Consider the following 23,267-nt stretch of genomic DNA (forward strand, 5'->3'; position numbering starts at 1 on the left):
ATATCCAAAACAAAATGGTGCTTGGTTAACTGGGGTAGTGGAGTGAGTGGAATTATTACTAAAAAGCTAGATGGAATGTTCATTTGTAACATGTGAGAACTAAAACTTTGGAGATGAATTGAATATGAAAACCCTGAGGAAAAGAACATGACTCTGCTTTCTAACTCCACCAGCTATAAATGATGGTGCTACAAAGTCAAATAGTGAAGTCAGGAACAGTGACAAGTTACACATCCACTTTCTGTTTTGTGTTGTATTTAGAGAAAGAAGGATGGACAGGATGTGGGTTTGGTTTGTTTAAATGGAGTAAAGGATTTCCAAGGCAGCAAGAAGAGATTTAAAGGCTTCATAATGGAGATAGACCTAAGATGTGGCTGAGACAGACATGTTTTGAACAAGCCAGAGCCGAATATAACACTTAAAGAAAACCTAGAGCTGACTTAGCATGATTGAAAGGGAAAGAATCCTTTCGAAATGTCTTACTCATTAGTAAGGTATAGGTGAACCTGTAAACAAAAGCTTCACGCCTCTCATGTCTATACCACCCTTCCTTGCAGCCTTGGGGGAAAGAAGAAATGGACTCTGGCTGCCACTTAAACCCCAATCTTTAAGTTTATGACCTGAGATGAGTTATACTATGGAATTCTACAGAGAATGAGGAGGCCATATTATGTGTTTAAAAATAATGTTGAAGATTTATTTTATTTTTAATTGTGTGTATGTGTGAGCGCACATGTGTTTGTGTGTGTGTGTTGGTGGTGGTGGTGGTGGTGGTGGTAGTGGTGGTGTGTGTGTGTGTGTGTGTGTGTGTGTGTGTGTGTGTGTGTATGAGCATGTGAGTACAGGTGGGCTGTGGAATAATCTTTTCTATACTCCGAAGATTTGTCACTCGGATTGGTTTTACTAAAAAGCTGAATGGCCAATAGCTAGACAGGATTTTGGGGCAGAAAGGATTCTGGGAAGAGGAAGGGCAGGGATGTGGGAGTCTCCAGCCAGAGAGGGGGAAGCAGGAAAGCAGTACAAGCAGTGCAGAGTGAATGTAATTAAGCTATGAGGCAAGCAGTGAATTCATAGAAATGGTTAATTTAAGTTATAAGAGCTAGTTAGAAACAAGCCTATGTTATCAGCTGAGATTTTACAATAAACAAGTCTCTGTGTTGTGGTTTGGGAGCTGGCAGGAGGTACAGAAGAATCCTCCTACACAGGTGCCTGTGGAGGCCAGAAGAAGGCTTCCTAGCCTTTCAAGATGGAGTCACAAACTGCTGTTTCCAGTGTTGTCTCAAGTAGCTGCTTGGAACTGAGAACCAATCTTGGTTCCTCTGCAAGAATAGTATGTGCTTTTAACTGCTGGACCACCACATTACTCCCCAAGTTAAATACTTTTTAAAGACTGTAAATAACTATGAGAACTTGCTTGGAAATTATTCTGCATATGTCAATATAAACAAATCTTCCAAATTTAATGGTGGACCAAAAGAATGAGGCTCAGTTTATATACTGTGTGCTTGTTTTTGTTTAAATGAAGATTAAATTAGGCAAAAAGACTCAGTGGTGATAGAAGTCACTGTTGTGGAGGGAGAGGGGAGATTCTTAAGGGGGTAGAATAGTGGTCTATATTTTAATTTCAGTGATGGTGTCATGGGTCCAAGTCCACATTATGAATTAAGCAATCTTGCCAGTTATAATCTGCTGTCTTTTTGTTGTTCAGACTAAGAAATGAGCCAAACTGTATATTTTTATTTTTGAAATTTATGGCTAAGTGATATTACTGACTATATTGTTCTAGGGGCTATAGCAGCCACTCAGTTATCTTAGAACACAAGAACGGAGCAGACTAACTGTCCCCAAAGCTTCTGGAGATTCCCATGTCTGATTGCCGTTGCTACTAATCACAAAGCTTTTGAAGAGATGGTTACATTTGGGAACATTCATATGGATGTCCTTAAATAAATTCTTACTTAGTATTTGGTCTTTCTGGTGTAGTATAGTTGAAAAATATTTAATATCAGCTCATGAGCTGATATTAATATAATCTTAATTATAATTAATATACCATGCATAATATGATTATATTAAGTATAATATGATTGTAATTAATATGAGATAATATTAATAAATATCAGGTCCAGAATTGATATTTAAATATTTAGTTTACTATTTAAACAAAATTATTTATTAATGTCTTCACATATCAGTTTATAATCTCAAATACATTGTCAATCAGCATATCTGCCTTACTTTATTCTTGGAGATGGTTTTCATGTGACTACTTGAAAATTTACTTAATGGTTGGAGAGAAGCAATGGTGATTAACTGAATTGTGTTTAATCCAGTGTATGACAGAATAATTCCTGTATAGAAGATGAGGACGTTTGTTACCTTCCTCATGCCCAATGTTTATATGGGTGTTATTATACCGCTTTTGTTTAGTTTATTCTAATCTTATGTCTTAAGTCCTTGGATTTTGAAGGCAGAGTTTAATCTGTGTTGTGTATAAGAATCATATGATTATGTTATTAAAAGTGAAGATTTCTAAGCATATCTGAAGATTCTGATGGGAGATGAAGGGGCCTGCATTTTCCTTTTCTTTTTTCTTTCCCTCCTTTCATCCCTCCTTCCCTTCCTTCCTCTTTCCATTTCTTCCTTTTTTTAAGGATTTACACATTTAGACAAGGCCTCAGACATTCCCAGTTCCAATTTGCATTTTTACCAAATACTGCAGATGTTTCTGGGAAGGTAATTCAATGTTCTGAAACACGAGAAACACAGTTTTAAGCCCACTACCACTTATGATAAAACTGACTTTGCATTTTTGGGCACCCCTCTTTTTGAGATCTTTGGTTTTTGTTTATTCCTCATTCCCAAATCAGCAAATTACTCATTAACTTTATTTCAAGCAAGGAGTTTAAGTTGTTCTGGGGTAAGATGGAAGTGAAAAAGCAATAGATGCTTTTAAAATGGAATTAGGAGCTGCCCTTGCTCTCGTCATGAATCACATTGTCTATGACCTGGATAAAGCTGAGTGACAGATGTTATGACTTCAGGCAGGCGCTCCTTAAACTACTGAAGTTTATGAGTAAGTTTCAGAGTCATAGAATTCCGAAGCCATTTCTGGTACATGTAGCTTCATGTCATCTTTATGATAATAAAATGGTCTTTACCTGATACCTCCATCATTTTTTTTTTTGGTCAAGATGTAGATAAAAAGATGAGATGCAAGAGAACTTCTGCCCATACCTATCTTTGCTTCATTGCTTATTTACTGGAAGTAATTTAGGTAAACACTGGTTTCTGGTTGGTGGCTCAACATCAGCGAATGGCCCTGCAGGTATTAATTTTCGAAGTCATGAAACAGATGTGTGGCGTTTTTTTTTTTTTCTCGTCATCTATTTATTTATTTATAAATGCATTTCTAGGAAATTCCCTAAAGCATTGAGCTAGGTTTTTGCTGTCAAAGTGGACTGATTTTCCTTTTCACAGATTCCAAGTGTGCCACTATCCCGCCCATTACGATGGGTTATATGGTGCGGGCTTGAACGTTAAAACTCATCCCTTAAATTTCCCTTTCATCCTGGAGTCTCTCCCAGGCATACCTTGTCTCTTGGCTTATGTGATTAGCAGAGATGCAGACTACAAAATCAGCATTTGGATCTCTTAGTAGTTTTCCATCTGGCAGCTGCTCTCTCTCATCTGTCCATCAACCTTTGACATTTGCTGGAGAAGCAACAGGAGAAACTAGGAAGAATATCACCCTTGACAAACATTTTCAGCTATTCACTTTTTTATTTAAAAATAAAATAAATGCTAGCAAGACATTTCAAAATGTTTTGTGATATTTTGACATATAAAGTTGGTACTTCTATCTTTTAGTATCATTTCCCCTTTGGCTTTGTCTAAGTTAAAATGATTTAAACCAAGGCAAGCATTTATAGTTTAAACTCACTGAAAATGGCCATGCTAATAATTGGCACTCCCCACTTCAGTTTCCTGTCTGGTTTCTTCAAGGCAACTATACCTTCTGCTTCCCTTTCCCTGTCTGCTCAGTGACCTCTCCTTCCTCTTCCTCCTAGACACAGATGAAGGGCTGGAGAGATGGCCCAATGTTTAAGAGCACTTGTTGCTCTTTCAGAGAACCTGGATTCAATTCCTAGTACTCATATGGTAACTTATCACCATCCTTTGCTCCAGTTCTAAGAGATCTGATGCCCTCTTCTGACCTTCATGGACACCAGGAACACATATGGTGAACATGCATACATGCAGGCAAAATGTTCATGCACATAAAATAAAAACATCTTTGAAAACAGGCTCAAATATCAAGCCTCAAATAGCAATTTCCCCACCTACGATTTGACCTGATTTTTGCATAACCGCTTGGGTGAGTGAGTTAGGAGTCACCCGTGTGTTGTATCTGCTTGTCTCCCATTAACTTTGGTGCTAAATTTAGGCTATTTGTTTTTGACTCACTTTCATAATTCAAATCTACAGTTTAGGACTTGGCTCTTTATCAAAGTGAAAATTCTTTTTGACAGGCAATTCCTGGCATACAGTGGGAGCTTGAAAGTGTATTGAATGAATAAATGAATGTTTACAATTCATATGCCTCCCCTTCTCATATAGCTTATATTCTAGAGTGGGAATTCTGGTAGGTTCTACTTTATATTCTTCTGGGAAATCTATTTGAAAACACTCTCCCACAAAATGGCCCTGTGAAAAAGGACTGACCCAATGGGGTGATAAATAGCTGTGTTCCTTTTTTATATTAGGTTTTCTGTGTCATGTGAATATTCTCTTTGAGGTCATGTATTTGCTTATACGCCACAGAGGAAAGCCTGTTTCCCTTTCTAATCTTTGGATGCCATGCTGTTCTAGATACATTGATTTGCTTCTGGTTTGGCCTCCTAAGCTCTGGAGAACTGTGTAGAGGAAAAGGAGCAAGCTGAGGGGGCAGAAGCATCCCTGTGCGTTTCCATCATCATGCTTCATGGCTGCCCTGCTGTTTCTTAGCTTCTCTTTCCTGGTGTAGGAAACATAAATGCTGTGTTAGGAAAAGTAAGAAAGTCCAAAATTCCGCCAGGCGGTGGAGGCGCACGCCTTTAATCCCAGCACTCGGGGAGGCAGAGGCAGGCGGATCTCTGTGAGTTCCAGGCCAGGCTAGACTGACAGCCTCCAAAACAATACAGAGAAACCCTGTCTCATAAAACCAAAAAAAAAAAAAAAGAGAGAAAGTCCAAAATTCCAAAGTGGGGTTTTACCTGTGTTGTGTCATCAGAAGCTGCCCTGTGTCTATGTCCACTAGATAGTGCATTGAAAACGAAGAGCCCTCGACCACACTTCACCTGCTCACTGCCATTCTTGGAGACTTGGCTGAAATTTTGTAGAAGTCCTGGACATTTATATTCTACCCCTGCCTTGAGATTTGCTGTCCTTGCCCAATGTCACATCAGCTCTAAGGTAGAAAATTAAATATAAAACAATTCCAAAGGCCATTTCTAATGTCTAATAGAATAAACTATGAGCAGTGTTTAAGGGTATAAGTGAAGAGCATTGATTACACTTTTGATGAGGAAATTATGGAAAACAAGACATACATGGACAGCTTTATTTATTTACTTTAACCATGTGATAATAATAGCCTTTCTATGTGAGATCTAGATGCTGACTTATTTGCCTTCCTGACTTTTGCTCCTCTGGTCTTCCTCAGAACTCTTGCTTCTTGCCTTCCAGCATGTAGATATCTATTTATCACACTGGTCCAATGTTGATGGGGTGCAGGCAAGAAACTTGTCTTACTGGATCTGCTCTGCCATAAGACTGCCAATTCTACTGCCTTCTCTTTGCATTATATTTTTTCTTTGATAACCTTTTGCTTAAAATCTTTCCTTCTAGGAGTCAGGTAGGCCCTCTTTTTGCAGTTTAAAGAGAGGGAGCAGTGGCACACATACCACTGTCAGTAAGGTGTGATGTTAGTGACACTACACAAGCTATTCCTGGGGGGCTTGGCACAGAGCAACTCATTATTAATGCATTGTAAACAGTGTCATTTACCCTCATTCTGTGACTTTAACACAGGGTCATAGGTGAATCTCATGAGATCCAGTTGCAGGGCATGGTCCATATTCCTTCCTTGGGCTGTTGTATGGAGTAGGCATCAGTCAGCATTGGTAGCAGGGCAGCTCAGCTTATAATTCCTTTTTCTCTCTTTGGGCTGTCTCTTGATCCTGGTCTTTCAGTACTTGTGCCAGTTGCCTTGAGTGATGCCCGTTGCTTGGTGTTGGCTGGAAAGATCTTCATATACCCTTATTTTCTTGCCTCTCTTTGTCCAGCTCTTCCTTACATGGAAATCAGTGTTTTGTGATCTCTCCCTTATTTCTTAGGGACAAGATGTCATTAAGGTCACGGCTGATGTAATTAGAAGACCCTAGTTCAAGACTTTTCTCTGAAACTTAACTGTAGGACAGAGTATAGATCACATGACACCTCTCAGTCCCTGTTCATTTCATAACATGTACTAAAATGTAGTCCTCATGGGATTGTAATGTGGGATTTAGATGAAATAAATGTGTGCTGAAAACAATTACCAATAACTATAATTGATAGTTCTTGGTATTTGTGGCTACTAATTACAATAGCCATGTGGGACAGTGTATGTTAAAAAAAGACAAAAAGCAGCAGACCTTTTACTTTACTATGGTAGGTTTTTTTTATCAGATTCTAAAAACATAAATGGAGGTCCTTCAAGGCATTTATGGTCTTGTAGTAATAAGGTAGATATATCATTTCATACATACAAGGAGAGTATAAACAATGTTGTGAGATTATCAAAGGAGTCAGTGGACTCAACTAAGAGGGAATGATTACTATTTATACTGTTTGAGTCACTTAGTTAAGCATAAATGTAGTGGGAATAAAGTAAAATAGTTCCTTTGTGTGCAGCTGTATTTAAAGGAACACACACAGGCATAACTCAAGTGGACTTTTATGTGGTATGGAAAAGACTCTCATTTTTGAAGACATCTCACTGTAATTTGAGCAAATATTGCCATAATATATACAGGCTGCCTGCTGGTAGGGATGCTGCCTCTTAGAACTGCCCTGGACAAACTGCCAGCAGCAGTACCCCTCTCCCTCTGACTTTTGTTACAGTCTTTGGTAAGCAAAATAACAAGATGATTCTTCTAATGTAGACAAGTATTGGGATCTTGAGCCTATGATCTTGTTACCATTGTGGTCCTGTGAGTAGGGTCATGCTATGGAGTTAGGTGAGTAGGGTTCCTGTCATTGTGGAGTAGCTGGATGAAGCAAGATGCTGGCCTTCGAGATGCATGAATTTCTGAGTAGATTGCTTTATTAATGATTCCTTTTCACTGGTCCGCAATGGAAGGAAGGAACAGACTGTGTAAAATGTATATAAGCTGTGATGTTCTGTTGTATCAGATCACACTTCGGTCTAGAAAGAAACTAACAACTTATATTAACAAAAAGCTGGGGACCATGAATAATATGTTTCTCCTCTTTTCTTCCATTTACTGCAAATAGTTGACACCCCAGATCCTTATGTGGAACTCTTCATCTCTACAACCCCCGACAGCAGGAAGAGAACAAGACACTTCAATAACGATATAAACCCCGTGTGGAACGAGACCTTTGAGTTCATTTTGGATCCTAATCAGGAAAATATTCTGGAGGTAAGTGAATCATCTGGGGCCAGTGGACAGAGCTCATTCCCAAGAAGAGAGATACCTTGTCTTTTCCCTATTGTGGTTGCCTGTGAACTGGGTGTCCTGCTTGCTGAGCCTCTGGATGGTATGCATGAGTCAGGTGAGTGTCCACGTGGAATTTCAGGATGCTTGTATAGTTTGGCCAAGGTATATTTTCTGTTCTAAAGATTAGAGTTTTTTTATAAAACAATATAAGTAGTATCAGTTGCTTTTAAGATATATTTACACTGGGATTTTTCTTTAAAGCAGTTGCATTGTTTTCTGTATTAATTTCTTCTCCATATTTCAAAACATAGAGATAATAATATTTCATTTTTGTAAATAGTGGTCAATTAGAAATATGTAAAATTTATTGTTTTAAATAGAAGTGTTATTTGGAAGGAAAAAGTGAAAGTATTGTTGTCTGTTAAATACTGAGACCTCTAGGGGATGTGTCTAGAGCTCCATTATCTAGAATGGACTGTAATTAAAAAACACAAAAACAAAACAAAAACAAATGCATGAGGACCTTAAGGAACTGTGAACTATTACATACTTTAGATTTTTAAATTAACCTTTATGAGACAGACTCTTGTTTCCATATCTGGCTAGCATAGAACCTTCTGTGTAGACCAGGTTGGCTTCAAACTCCAGTTATCCACCTGCCTTGCTCCTTGATTGCTGGTATTAAAGATTTTATGTAACCTCGCCTAACCAAGAACATTTTTTAATGTGACAAGCAGTTTTTTAGTATTTTGTGTTTTAATTTTATGTGTGGAATATTTTGCCTGCATGTGTGTATATACACTGCGCACATAAAATACACCATGGAAGTGAGACAAGGGCATTAAGTTCCCTAGAACTGAAGTTACAAATAGCAGTGACCCAACATGTGGGTACTGGGAATTGAACTTAGTTCCTTTTCGAAGAACATCTAGTGCCCTTAACTGCTGCACCATCACTCTGGTCCGCCGTGATAGACATTTTAGATAAGATTCCTGGAAACTATTTACACTCTGTTTCACTTTGTAGATCACATTGATGGATGCCAATTACATCATGGATGAAACCCTTGGCACAGCTACGTTTCCTGTATCTTCTATGAAGGTGGGAGAGAAGAAAGAAGTCCCTTTTGTTTTCAATCAAGTAAGTAGCAGCAGAGTCACTTCCCACTTCATGTTCCAGATGCTTCAATTCATTTTACAAAGTTGGGCTTCATGTTTGGAAACTTCTGTTTCCTTATAGAATGCTTTTCCTTTTATTTTGCTTGCTCTTTTCCCTCCTGTCCTTACCTTGTACTCTCTTGTTATTCTTTGTGGTGCTAGGGTATGCACCCAGGAACTTACATGGGTGAAGCAAACATCGTTGACCTATATCCAGAGATCCCCCCCATGCTAATATCTTATCACTAAATATGTAATCCTTGACTGAGGTGATAAATACTCTGAGACATTACTTTTTTGTTGTTCCAAGTAATAAAAGTGAAATTAATCAATAGCTTTGGACTTCGACTCCGTTGGAGGATCCATCAATACAAAGCATTTGGGATAATAAGATGTTGCAAAATGCAACATTTTGTGATGCTTTGTTGGAACGTGTATTTACTATTACTATAAATGCATCTATAATATTGAATATATTGCTATAAACTAAGTATCTCTAAGGTAATAATTCTGACTCAAATAATTAGGGCCACATCAGAAAAGGTCAAAGGGATGGTGTTGGGTTATCCTTATTATCTTTATACTTTCAGATTTGTCACAGTTTTGTAGTCATTTATGAATAAAAACAGCCTTGGGAATATGATTTGTGCAGAAGAAACTCATTGCATCTTAATGGATGATAAATGTATGAGAAACAAATTGGAGACTTTATGGTGAGATGTGCAATTGACTGGTTGATTCAGTTAACACATTTTATCATGTCTAAGAAAACACCATTTTCACTCATCCTTAGAATGACTTTCAACTTCCTCTGCTAACACAAACCTCTTTCCCTTAACTCTCAGTTACTCCATGCTCCCTGTCCTATTGCAAGCTCAGACGATTTCTTCCTATTTGATCCCCCAGGATAATCCATAGTATTGTCTGGTACTATCTTATTTATGCCCAACTTATCCAATTGCACTGGTAATAAAGGTATATAGGCTAAGAGAAGTGAAATACTAACTATATGTGTCTTTACATGGTTTGTGTGCACACCATGGATATGCACTAACTTAGAAATTAAGATTTCAAGTTTCTTGAGAGTTCTCAAGAGAATTTGAGAAACTCCATCTGTGCATTCCCCCACAGGCACTTTCCCTGCTCTGGAGGGCATGTCTACCAAGAGTTGTGAGCCTCACTTCTCTGTGAATACCTTTTAGCTTCATTTCATTCACTCATCCATTTAATAAACATTTATTGAAACTCTACAATGTACCATATAAGAACATATATGTTCTTAGGTATATAAGAACAGGGAGTTATTCCCTCAATTATCTTCCTCTGATGTAGAGGTGATAGTGAAGGTTGTAATAGGAAGAAAAAGGAATTATATATGTGTGTTTGTGTGTGTATGTGTGTGTGTGTGAAATAATAAATCAACATGCATTGAGATAAATATCAATGATATATGTATAGAGTTTAATTAGAGGGCAGAATAAAGGAAGTTTGTCTTGTGAGAGGAAGCCCCAGGTCATTTGAACAGTTTGAACAGTAAACATAGTGGTTAACACCTTGATATCGACGGTAGTCCATTATGCCTTTGAATTCCTGATTACCTTTTTCATCCTGTAAATTTGGTACTTTCTTTGTGACTCATCTTATTCATCTGTAAAACTAGGGATAGTATCTTATGAGGGATTTATTATGATAACTATATACATTAAAATATATAATGAATATATAATTTCAAGTATAACTTGTTATAATTTATTGCATAAAATATAAACTATGCAACATTTAGATAGTTTAAATATTAATTATTGTGCATTCTACATTAAGTATGCAATGATAACTGAAACATATAAATAGTAAACATGCTATATGTGTGCATATATACCATGCTTACAACAGTGGCTGGTACATATTAAGCACTATGGATGACTGGGCTTTGCTTTTGCTGCTGTATGACTTGAGAAGAGAGTAGTGTTTCACGGGGCAGAGATATAGCTTTAAGCATTCTAGACAGAAGCAATTGCAAAAGCGTAGTCTTGAAAGAAGGAAGCAAGATGGGGCAAGTTAAAGGCTTGCCAGCTGCGCAGTGTGAGTAGTGGGGCAAAGAGCAGAGGTGGTCAGAAATATCTGGAGGTCTTGCCTTGGATTTTAATGAGAAAGTTGTGTAAGCATGGATTAGCCTTTCCAAAACAGGCCTTTTGTTTCCAATACCTGATCCAAAAAAACTGATTATAAAAGAAGACATTATAGGAAAAAAAACATTTCCTCTCCTTCTGTCATTTCCTATGGTTAAGTTGTATAACCCCAAGCTCCGAAGAGGCTTTCTACATTCCTGAATTCAAAGTAGGTTATGCAATTGCTTTCCTTAGTGTGTCTGGGAAATAGCTAGCCAAAGAGCTTTTCTTCATTACTGTTCTCTCTAGAGCCCCTTGGAGTTTGTATTTGGAGTCAATCCTTTGTGTTGATGAGCTGCGGTTGTCCTTGGGAGAAAGAATTGCTGGTTGAGGGAAGAGTCTGCGACTCTTTCTTGGATCATGTGGAAGTGCCCTATGGGAACCTTCTATTCCTCTTCACTTCCTGAGATAGGATCTGCCCTAGGTGGGAGTTTTCTGTCTGTAAAGCTCACAGATGTGTAAGACAGAATAAGCCATCAGGGAATGCTGGGAGAGTGCAGACTTAAATAAACCCTGAAGATGGTTGTGGCAATATGTCATAATAAGAAGAGCACTTGGCCTTGGTGAAAAACTACAAAAATTATAAGCCAAGACATTCCTAGTCAAAGTTCCCTCCAGCTTTTGGCATCTGAAAGCTAATCTGACTCAACACGGAGTGGTGTCTATAGCCAGCAGACAACTGGAGAATCCACAAGAACCTCCTGTTGGTAGGGTCTGACTCCCAGGGACAGTTCTGGCCATTTAGGGGTTTGGAGCCTGGACTCTTGTTTTTCTTGACACTATTCTCCTTCCAGATATTTGTATTATCATTAGCTTTTCGTCCGGGTCTCACTTTCATCCTTAAAATGCATTATCTTCCAGCTGCTCTCTATCTTAGTTCATTTGACTGCATCCCCCCAAAACCTCTCAATTCTTTCACAGATACGGAAAATACAAACAGCAAGAGTCAAACTTTCATTGACATATTATATAATTTCAAACTTCTGACTTTGTCATTGCAATGACAAACTTTAATACGAGAAGAATGTGAATTCTTATTGCATGCTTGAAACTTGCTAAGCATTGCAGAGGCATGAAGGTCCGTTTTCAAGAAACCAGTAATCTGTTTGAAAAGTATATAGTCATGTGTAAAGTGACGAGTAATATGTGAGGAACTTGTGGGTTCCATGTGACTTGCTTCTTCATGAACAAACAGCGGATGACATGACGGGCAGTGTCCTCATATTCTCGTAAGGATGGTAAAGAGACACTTATGAGCAAGTGAATAATCACTCAGCACCAGCTAGTGATAAATTTCAGGAAGAAATTTCCACAGAACAATGTGATAGAGCTGGGCGTGGTGGCACACCTCTGTATTGTGAGCACTAGGGAGGCTGAGACAGGAAGATAATGATTCTTGAGCCAGTGTGACCTATATAACTAGATCCTGACTTTAAGAAGTAAAAGAGGGGCTGGAGGGCTGGCTCAGTGGGTAAGGCACCTTCTGTCAAGCCTAACAACCTGGGTTTGACCCAAGAACCACATAGTGGAGGGAGATAAGTAATTTCTCCAAGTTGTCCTCTCACCTTCACATAAAAGTGCTGTTGTCATGTGTGGGAGACCACATGCATAACTACACACGTGCACACAAAATAAATAGATAAAATAAGAACAGCAACAACAACACCCCCAGCCCTTCTGACAGTCTGCCAGAGAGCATATATGCCAGGAAAGGCCTCTCTAAAGTATTCTGAGTCGCATCAATAATTTTTTGTAAAGTTTTTCAAACGTAAAACATTCAAGTTTTTCTGCGGTGAAAAAGCACACTGCCATCACATTTGGTAGTTAACAGTGGTTTGTGGTGTATTTCTTCATCTCTTTGACCACGTATCAACTGATCCCTTTGGGTCCATTATAAGCAGATGGCAGACAGCACTGTGCTTGACTGCTGAGTGTTTCAGTTTATCACTGAGTACCATTCAGGATGTATATATTTTAAGTGCTGTGTGCCTAGTACAGAAAATATGTGCCTGGGGTTAAAGAATACGCCTTTATTAGTTCCTTCATATTTTACAAATGCAGTCACATTGTATAATTAACATTTTCTTGCTGTGTTTGTTTGTCATCCGCTCTCCATCTATTCACAAAGAACCACCGAACATACAGTAATGGGCACTCTTTGGTTGGTTTCAAACTTGAGCAAACAAGCAAGCATCTGCGTCCTTACAGAGCTAATACTCTGTATAGTAAAGCAGATGGAAAGCAAGCGATAACAGGGAGAGATGCTTCTGTTAGTACGAGAAGCAAATGCTACATAAACCCAGGGAAGAAGAATGAAAGGGTTTGTATATGTGTGTGAAGAGGGTAGCAAATGACATTCTAGAAAATGTGGCTAAGGACAGAAGATATCCGAGGCAGGAGGACCCTTCCTATGGTCTTAGTGTATTTCCCTAGGGTTCCATGGCTGGGAATGTGTAGCAGTGTTGACAGGTGGGAGATTGGAGATGTTAAGAAGTGGGGTTTAGTGGAAGGTATGCCATTGTGGGGGATATTCTTGAAAAAATTTTTATAAAGTTTTCAAACATAAAACATTCAAGTTTTTCTACAGTGAACAAGCACATAACTGCCATCATGTTTGGTAGTTAACATTGGTCTGTGTGTATTTCTTCATCTCTTTGACCATGCATCAACTGATGCTGACCATCCTTGGGAGTGGGGGAATTGTTAAATGAATGCAACAGGTGCCTCCACGCTTTTAGCTTCCATGTTTTTTGACATAAAATCTGAGTTGTTTCTATACCCTCTGTCATGAGGCCTTAATCGGACATATGTAAAGAGAAGCCTTTTCCTTGAGGGAAGCCTTCCCGCCAGCCTGGTTCCAGAGCCACATCAGTCCCAAATAAACACACAGGAGGCTATATTAATTATGAAGCTGTTGCCCTTGCTTGTTTCTTACTGGCTAGCTCTGACTTAAGTAATTACCCCATAATTGTTAATCTAAGTATTTCTCTTACCGGAGAACTTTCTGGGCTTCCTACCCCATGGTGTTACATCTTGACTCTCTGTGTTTCTCCTACCCAGAATCCTCCTGGACTCCTAGTCCCACCTATCTTGATTCCCTATTGGCCAGCAGTGCTTTATTGACATATACACAGGACTTCCCCAACAGACATCCTCATTTGGACTTTTTTTTTAGCCTCTTATATCCAAATGAGGATGTCTGTTGGGGAAGTCCTGTGTATATGTCAATAAAGCTATGCAAACCCATGTTCTTTATAATATATCTAGCTACCATGGTTATAATAGCAGTCAACTGACCAGTGCAGTCTAGAAGACCAGCTTGTCTGGCAAACTAAGTAACTGCCAGAAGGAGGATGGCTCCAGTACAGAGAAAAAAGAATGAGCAGCAAGAGACTAGGTCCAAAAGGGACAGAAGGCAGTACATTGTGGGTAGTGGGGATGTCAAAGGCTCAGCTTGTTCTTGATGAAAAGCATGGCCAAGGTGGGCTCACTCACAGGGCAGAGGACAGTTCTGATCAGAATGACCTCAGGAACTGCCTGAGGGAGGCCGTCCCCTTGGATGGTCACAGCAAGTGCAGGAAGCAGATTCTTGCTAGGGATAATGAAGAGAGAACTGATGCATGAAGGAAGAACAGGTTCAGTGGCTCAGAACCCAGTGGTACGTATGTACATATGTACGTAGGAGATGGAAGAATTGACATAGCATCTTCCACTTTGAGTAGTGAGTCAGAGCAGGTTTGTGCCCAGATGACAGGAAACTGAGAGCAAACAGGCCTAGACTTTTTCCTGAGAAGGGATTAGCAATGCAAAAGTTACCCTGTAAAGATACTGAGTGTTGAGACCATTGTCAACAAAGTGGCTGCCGTAAGAGCAGAGTGCTTCCCTGGAAAGAGACTAGAGTGGCAGCGCAGGGTGGCAGACACAAGGAAAGCCTCTGTTATCAGCTCTAATGTGTAAGTGGTGAGTCAAGCAATTTCTTGGTAGGGGTGAGGGCTGCTGAGTTGGAAAACTGGAATTGCTGTTTGGAAGTTCTTCCCTAGACTATGACTTATCACTCAGCTTCCTTCAGAATATTGTGCTTTGGTGATAAAGTCAGCTATAGAGCTGGGTTCACAGTTTTTGGTGCAAATGGCACTTCTCAAGTGCTTATTGAGCATCCTATCTGTCACCCAAGAGCAGCTGGGATAGCCTGCAGCTTTTCATCCTAGTCTCAGAGCCTGGGACTTTGGTTCATGGGAGTTTGTGTTTTGTGACTGATTAGCTTGAAAGATGACATACATTCATGATGCCTCATACCCTCATCTATGAAGCAGGGATAGATTTCATACCCATCTCTAGGGTTGTGGTTATGGTTAAACAGGTTAATACTGAGAGACAGTAGGTGGTTTAGCAATCACCAGATACATATTATTCTCATTATAATTTTAAGTGATCTGTTTCACATGCATCATGAAACTGATTTAGCTGGGTATTAAACTTGTTTGTCTGTCTTTACTGACCTAAAGAAACTTATTATTGAAACACAGGTAGCTACTATTTGTATGAAACTTATTATTGAAACACAGGTAGCTACTATAGTAGCATTTAGCTACTATTTGTATGAAAATGATTCAGACTAGTCACTCACTCCTGAATTTATCAAATACAGTTTTTAGGTTATATTAGCTAATTTTAGTTCAACAATATCTAGCACAGTGGTTCTCAACCTTCCTAATGCTGAAACCCTTTAATTTATTTCCTTATATTGTGGTGACCCCCAACCATAAAATTGTTTTTGTTGCTACTTCATAACTATAATTTTGCTACTGTTATGAAATGTAATATAAATATCTGTGTTTTCTGGTGGTCTTAGGTGACCCCTGTGAAAGGTTTGTTCGACCCCCAAAGAGTTAGAACCACAGATTAAGAACCACTGCTCTGGATCTTTCAGAAGTTAGTTGGATATGTATAGACAAAGTAGTCCACTTCAAACAAACCATGAAAGCCGGTCAGAGAAATTGCAGTTCTTTTTTTTCTAGATAAAGTAAGTTTGTTTTGGCCAATACTGGAGCCTCAGGTTTACACTACTTTTTAATTTTCTGTCTTTATTTGGAAGTTAGTATTATTGCTTAGAAATTCCCAGGTTTCATGCTTCTGTGGCATTTGTCTAATTTTGGCTGATGGCTTTCAGTATTGCTTAGTCATGATTATGACTTGAAAATTAGCTCTGTGGAATAGAAAGCTGGGAAAGCTTTAAAACAATAGGAGTTTTGAGTGTGAGTTCAAAATATTGTTAGTGTCTGGGTGATTTCATTGAAGAACTGTCTTGTATGAAGCCTGTGACTCCAAGTAAGTTAAGTACAGGAGACAAAGTGGAGTTTGGAGGAAAAGCAAGATACTACATAGGCCCAGGGTATGATGTTCAGCAGGGCTTTCCGGTGTTCTAGTGTGTATAGAAGTGATACATTTAGTACAAGCCATACTTTAAAAATTGTGAATTCTTTTTTTTTAAATTATCACTGGAGATAGGAGCCAGGGCTTAGGCGTGTTAGGCAGGGACTTTACCACTGAGCAGTAGCCACAGATGTTTAAAATTTGCTGTGTTCTTTGTCCAGCGGTAGGAGAACAATACTACCATTTCCATTCCACCGTACCATCAGCCACAAAGACAACCAATGCTTTTCAGGGCACCATTTTGCTAATCTAAAGTGAGCTGGTTTGCTAGGTGCATTCAATATATTTGATTTATGGTTGCCTTTTGTTAATAGGTTTTTCAACATACAATCGTACACTGATGACATGGTTTCATGAAAAATCTGGGAGTCACTGGCTAAGCTCTTGTACTGGTTAATTTTATGTCAAGTTGATACAAACTAAAGTCATTTGAGAAGAGGGAACCTCAATTAAGAAAGCACCTCTGTAAGATAAGGCTGCAGACAAAACTATAGGGCACGTTCTTATTAGTGACTGATGAGAGAAGGCTCAGCCCATTGTGGGTGATGCCATCCTTGGGCTGGTGTCCTGGGTTCTATGGAAAAACAAGCTGAGCAAGCCAGAAGGAGCAAGCCAGTAAGCAGTCCTCCTCTGTGGCCTCTGGCTTAGCTTCTACCTCCAGGTTCCTGCCTTGTTTAAGTTCCTGCTCAGTTTAATTTTCTGCTCTGACTTCTCCCAGTGATAGACTGTTACCTAGAAATGTAAGCTAAATAAACCATTTACTCCCCAAGTTGCTTTTGGTCATGGTGTTTCATCACAGCAATAAAAACCCTAAATAAGACATGTCAAAAACATCAGGCGGTCTCTGTTCAAGGTATAGTACAAGTGTAGGGCAAATGATTCCTGGATTTAAGATATAATTCATTTTAATTTTGGTCTATGAGCAATAGACACTGGGGTGAATCCTCTTATATCTCCACAATAGGTACCTTTTGAATTACATGTATTTTAGAATATTCCTCCGTTCTTGGTGCCCCTGTATTAGGCAGTAAGTTCTATCAAGGGAGTACAACAAAGTTAGCTATAAGCCACAGTATACTACCTAGTTACAGGTGTTTAAATAATTTTATTTATGTGAAAGGCTGAAAAGCCTGAGAATTGCTTAGACAATAATAATAAAAATAGTAAAGTTTAACAGACAAAGCTAGAGAGACTAAGGATTACCAAAGAGAGAGAGAGAAAAGTGGCTTGCTGGCAGTGTTCTAAGAAACCTGGGTTATTGTGCAAAAGTTGCTTATTATCCAGCTCTTCATTATTCCCACTTATGTCCACATTTGGTAAAAGGTTAAGTTGAGGAGTTGTGAGGTCATAGGAAATGAGGAGGAGCAAGCTACAGGAAAATAGTATAGTTTCTTCATCTTTAAAAGCTGCCTAGTGTATCCTCTGGACGACAGCTTTCCCGAATTCTTGAGTCATGGAAAGTCCTGGTAGGGAATACTAATTTTTACATTAGCCAAGTTTTCAGTACTAGAAATGGTATTTATGAGTGTCCCCTTGTTGTGGCTGTGGCCTGCTTTGCACCGGCAGAATTGCAGTCTCCAGTCTTCACTCACCGTGCCTTTCCTTGTCAGAGTTGTATTTTGTTCTTCACAGTGTGGAATCACAGGCAGGGTATGGCAGCACAGTTCCTAGCAAAAGTGACTCCTAACTTTCAGCTTTTCATTTTGCTATCTTGCATGGGTCATGTAAATATAAATACACTTAGAATATCACTGTCATTCCTTTGACTGTCTACCTCTGTCAAAGGTGCCTGTCATTTGCCTTTGTTTCTACCTGGGAGAAATAAAGGAGAACGAAAAGGTTAGGGATCAGAATTTAAAATTAATCATTTATTGAAATGAAACAATATAATTATTAAAGTATAGAGGTAGTGTGTTGTAAAATACTTGAAAAATTCTTTACTGAAAGGGTAGATGGTCAACTTAAAATATTTTACTGTATGTATCTTTTCATTGTAATAACTTAAAAGTACTTCTTGGTTTCCAGATACCATTTTTGCTGTTTTAGTTTCATTCTCTCAGTACATTCGAGAGAATCAGTGGCTCAGGTATATTTAAAATTGTGTTAAAGTCTGAATTCTTTTTTTTTAAACTGTAGTTTCTCTACTCATGTTCCCTTTACTTTGTCTGACTGAACATGTTCCATGGTAGATTTCAAAATTCTTCTATACTGTGGAATGAAAAGAAGAGGGTTTTAGTTTCCACAAGAATGCATACTTGATGAAGCCTGGTTTTTACGTTTGTAATTCTTAGAGGAATTGGAGTTCTAACTTGTTCTGGCCCTTTGTTATGAATCATGGATTTGGGGTTCTGCCTGGGAGATTTGGTCCCCCTTCTTTCTAATGTTGTGACCTACAGCATGAAAGCCCTCAATGATGAACTATTTGCAGCGTGTGGGAAGAAACTTCAGTCATTGTTTAATGCTTACAGGAAGCACATAGTTTTGGGCTGTTTTAGCTGAATGACATGTTCCAGGTAAAAGATGTAGAGATTGTGAATATCATGTTTCCCAGCAAGTCTGAACATACTGCACTGTCTATGGAGGTGTGGTAGGGAAAACTTCCTTCTAAGCCTCTGGTCCACTTGGACAACACAAAGAATTGAGGGTCTGATCCATGATGAGAACCATAGTTACACATTCTAAAATGTTAAGAATGACAGAAACATCCTAGGTCTACTCTTATTCTGCCTTTCCCTTAATAGTCTTTTCCTCCATCTAGGATCAGAATATCTTAAGAAATGTTGATGAACATGAATAGAAAAGATATTTTCCTAGGAATACAACTGCAGCCAAAAACGTGGCATAACCAGTTTCGGTTTTGTTTATTAAATCAATGGAGCAATGAGGCACAGGCTACTTTCAAGCATTGAATATTTTAATATGTAAGTTGGTCCGGGACTCGCCAGTTGGAAATTGAACTCTTTATTAAATATTTACCCTTGTGAGATATACACTGCAATAGAGAGTTGTAAGGTAGTTCGTTTCCTGTCCATTTATATATGGAGATTTGGACCTCTGGAAAGAAATGCATTAAGTCTAATCTCATTTTAGTGGCAACTTTCTTTTTTTTAAAGCAGAATATATACCCAGGAATGGTGGGCAGGGGCTAAAGCAGAGTATTTATCAGTTCTAGAGCACCCGAGGTTGTATAGTAAGACCTTGTCTCAAAAAGCAGTCAAACAAACAATCAATACCTAGCAGCAGCAATAACTATAAAACAGAAGTTGCATCACCTATGCTTGATTAATCTTACTAAATTTCCATGATAACACTATTAAGTATAAAGTCTTTTCCAAGTTCCCTATGGGAAAGATTCCAGTTGAAATTTCAAAGTTGGAAATTAGGCACAATGTGCTGGGCTATGGTCTAGGAACTGCTCCCATTAGTAGATAGTAATTATTTTACAGTCTGTCACTCTTGATTTATAATGAACCATAATGCATCTGGGCATTTGTAATTCCTATTGTCCCAGAATTTTTAGAGTGTTTTTTGTCAGCTATAAAAGTAATGTCTGTATTACTTTTAACATTAAGATTTATGAAATTGGGCAGAAAACCATTCTTAGGTTCAGACCATCCCATGATTTTATCTCTCCTAGTGATTGGGTATGTTTTGACAGGACAGGATTGTCTGATGTACTTCACACCATATGAGCATTCAACATATATTCATTGATTATCCATCAGTTCTAAATACCCAGCAGTGAACTAGTAATAGGAACCTGTGTTCAGTGCACTGTGAAACATATTTTTATACAGATTTTGCTGTCTTTTACGTATAAAGCCCATACTGAAAATCGTCCCTGAACTTACTTTAAATCTTGAAAAGCTCCTTTTTGTCTTCTCCCCACACCTTAAACTCCAAAGGTAACATATCTAATGATCTCTAGCATTTTTGATGGTTCTAAACTCATGCCCTTTTTATTTCAAGCAGCATACTGTAGTTCAATTCTATAGTAGTGATTGAGGAGTTGCTCTAATCCATGTTCTTATGATAGCTGGTATAATAAAAAATCATAGCATGGTTTTAAGATCATATAGCAACTTTCAGAAAATTTTCCCATTGGTTCTTGTAACAGTCTTTGTGTGTATGTGTGTGTGGTTTTTCGAGACATGGTTCCCTATATTGCTTTGGAGCATGTCCTGGAACTTGCTCTGTAGACCAGGCTGGCTTCAAACTCACAGAGATCCGCCTGCCTCTGCCTCTTGAATGCTGGGATTAAGGGCATATGCCACCAACACCCTGCTTCTTCTAACAGCCTTAAGGGACATTATTCAGTATTTATGTCATCAGTACTAATGTCAGAGGTCTTTCATTAAAGCAGAGATACTTTCTGGAAAGGTATCTTTTCATGCATATTTACTCTGTGAATATAAGCCACTCTCTTTTAATTTAAATTAAACTTGTCTGGTTGACAGCATACAACTTGGTTGGCTTGAAAGTAACCGTGAGAAAGTAAAATCCATACTCCCCCATTGTATTGGTAGATGTTTCTTGGAGCCTGGACCTGGGTACCCAGTAGGCTCCAAGTGACCCGATTCCAGCCCAGTTACATGCACATGCACATGCACATGTGAACTTTCACCAAGACTTCTTTAGTTTCTTGGCTATGGTGGACATTGAATCTGCAATCTTAAGCAGCATGCAAACAGTGCTCACAGTGGAAGTACTACCTTATTTTGTATCTCAGCCATTTTTATGTTTTATTAATAATAATCATGAAACTGAGTACTTTATTTCTGTGCAGGAAGAAAACAACAAGGCCAAGGCATTGCATTCTTTGTTAAAGAAATTATCATTCTTTGATAGTTTCATTTATGTACATACTAGATTTTTAAAATTTCTCCTCCATCCTGTGCCCTCTGTCATCTCCCTTCCACTCCTGCTGGAATACCTTCTTTTTCTTCCTATTTTCATCTTGTTTTTGTGATGTACTGAGTTTAATGAGGGTTGCTTGCATGAGCATGGCTAAGAGTTTATTCACTAGAGCATCACTAACTTATCAGTGGCTATTGAGAAAAATGACTTCCCACCCTCCAGCAACCATTAACTGCTAGTAACTCCTCAGGAAGGAGTGCGATCTAATGAGTTCCTACACTATAAAATAATGAGGGGTGTACCACTGTGGGAAGGTCTTGGACAGTAACCATAGCTTCTCTGAGTTCCTGGATGCAGTGGCCATGCAGTGCACAGAAGATGGTGTTTCATAGCACTCCTTCCTATGCTCTCGCTCTTACATCCTCTCCAACTCCTTTTTCTTTATGTTTTCTGAGAGTTTGGGAGTGTGATATAGATGTTCCATCTTGAGATGAGCACTCAACACAGTCACTTATTTTCATTACGTTGAATAGTTATGGGTTTCTGCGTTAACTATTACCTACTGCAAACAGAAGCTTATCTGATCAAACTATCCAGTAGCACCAATCCATAGGTACAAATATTTAGAAGGTAATTTGACACTGTGTCCACTTAGTGAAACAACAGTAGTAGATTTTATCCAAGGACCTATGACCTCCCCAGCTTTTGGCCAGGTTTACAGTACCAGGCATGAATTCCCTTCTGTGAATCATGCCTCAATTTCAATTAGAAAGCAGTTGACTACCATCATAACTGTTATACCACCAAACAAGCAGAGGCAATTATAATACTTGACAAAATAATTCATCAAGCAGAGCTATATAATAACCAACAAAAATTGACAAATGGGTCTGTAAAGAAAGATCTGCTTTTATTTTTGTTCCTTTTGTATTTGTTTAATTTGTCATTCATATTACATTGTGCTTGTTTGCATTCTATCAAGAACATCTGTTTTAGTACCTCATCTAGTTAATATTTTCTTTTTATAGGTCACTGAAATGATTCTGGAAATGTCTCTTGAAGTTTGGTAAGTTCATTTATTTAATCAGATGAAAACTATTGGAAGTGACATTGTTAAAAGTGTGAAATAATTCCTAAAGCTTTGAATATGTAACAGTATCATAATAGTCTCCTTTAGCTATTTACTCACTCACAAAATCCAAAAAACATAGTTGCAATATTTTTTCTTACTTTTCTAGTAGTTTGAAAACTGGGTAATAGTTGTTAGAATAAGTGCTTGTTTTCAAGGGTCTTCCTTCAAGTAGCATATCTATTCCCATGGAAATAATTCCAGTTTTTAATGCCAATTTCCCATTGGTGATTAGTCACTAGCAGTGTATAATAATTTCTTCCATAGCTGCCACAATACATTATGCTTGGTGTGGTTTTTAGTGGGTATAGGTTTCTGAGAAATTGTTGCTGCCACTACTAATAAGAGTATCACTAAGGGATTCAAATGTGTTGTAGATGTTACTGCGTTTGTGGTTATCTGGATTTCTGTTATTTGAAGTGCTTTTGAGGGAGTCCTCCATTAGACACGGGAATTTCTTAAGACAATATCTCTGTAAGCATGATCCCTGGGAATTAAGTGCTTTGTGATGGTAGTGGATGGTAGATGCTAGAGTGGTGGGGTTGGAGGAACAGGGGAAGAACTCCTGACCACTGACACTTGTAACACACTGTACCAAAGCCACAAACAGTCTTCTGTATTGAAACATTCTGAAAGTCTTCACTGTCCTAATATACAATAGGTCTTGGCTACTTTTCTTTTTTCTTTTTTCCTCAATATATGTTTTTATTTAAATTAGAAACATGAATGCTTCACATGTCAATCCCAGCTCCCTCACCCACCCCTCCTCCCTTGTCCCTTCACCCGCACCCCTCCAGCCCCCCCACCCAATCCCCAT

General features: G+C 38.6%; 1 protein-coding gene across 2 annotated transcripts in view; it reads left to right on the forward strand.

Moving 5' to 3' along the window:
* The window catches only part of Pla2g4a (phospholipase A2 group IVA), a 145,923-nt gene that overhangs the window by 58,394 nt on the left and 64,262 nt on the right, over positions 1-23,267 (forward strand). For both annotated transcript variants that reach the window (XM_005073467.4, XM_021229195.2), the window contains exons 4-6: positions 7,540-7,688; positions 8,733-8,846; positions 22,350-22,387. In XM_005073467.4, coding sequence (XP_005073524.1) covers positions 7,540-7,688; positions 8,733-8,846; positions 22,350-22,387 — 301 coding nt within the window. The remainder of the gene's footprint in view (positions 1-7,539; positions 7,689-8,732; positions 8,847-22,349; positions 22,388-23,267) is intronic.

The sequence above is a fragment of the Mesocricetus auratus genome, unplaced genomic scaffold (genome assembly GCF_017639785.1).
Source record: "Mesocricetus auratus isolate SY011 unplaced genomic scaffold, BCM_Maur_2.0 Super-Scaffold_100676, whole genome shotgun sequence".
NCBI lineage: Eukaryota > Metazoa > Chordata > Mammalia > Rodentia > Cricetidae > Mesocricetus > Mesocricetus auratus.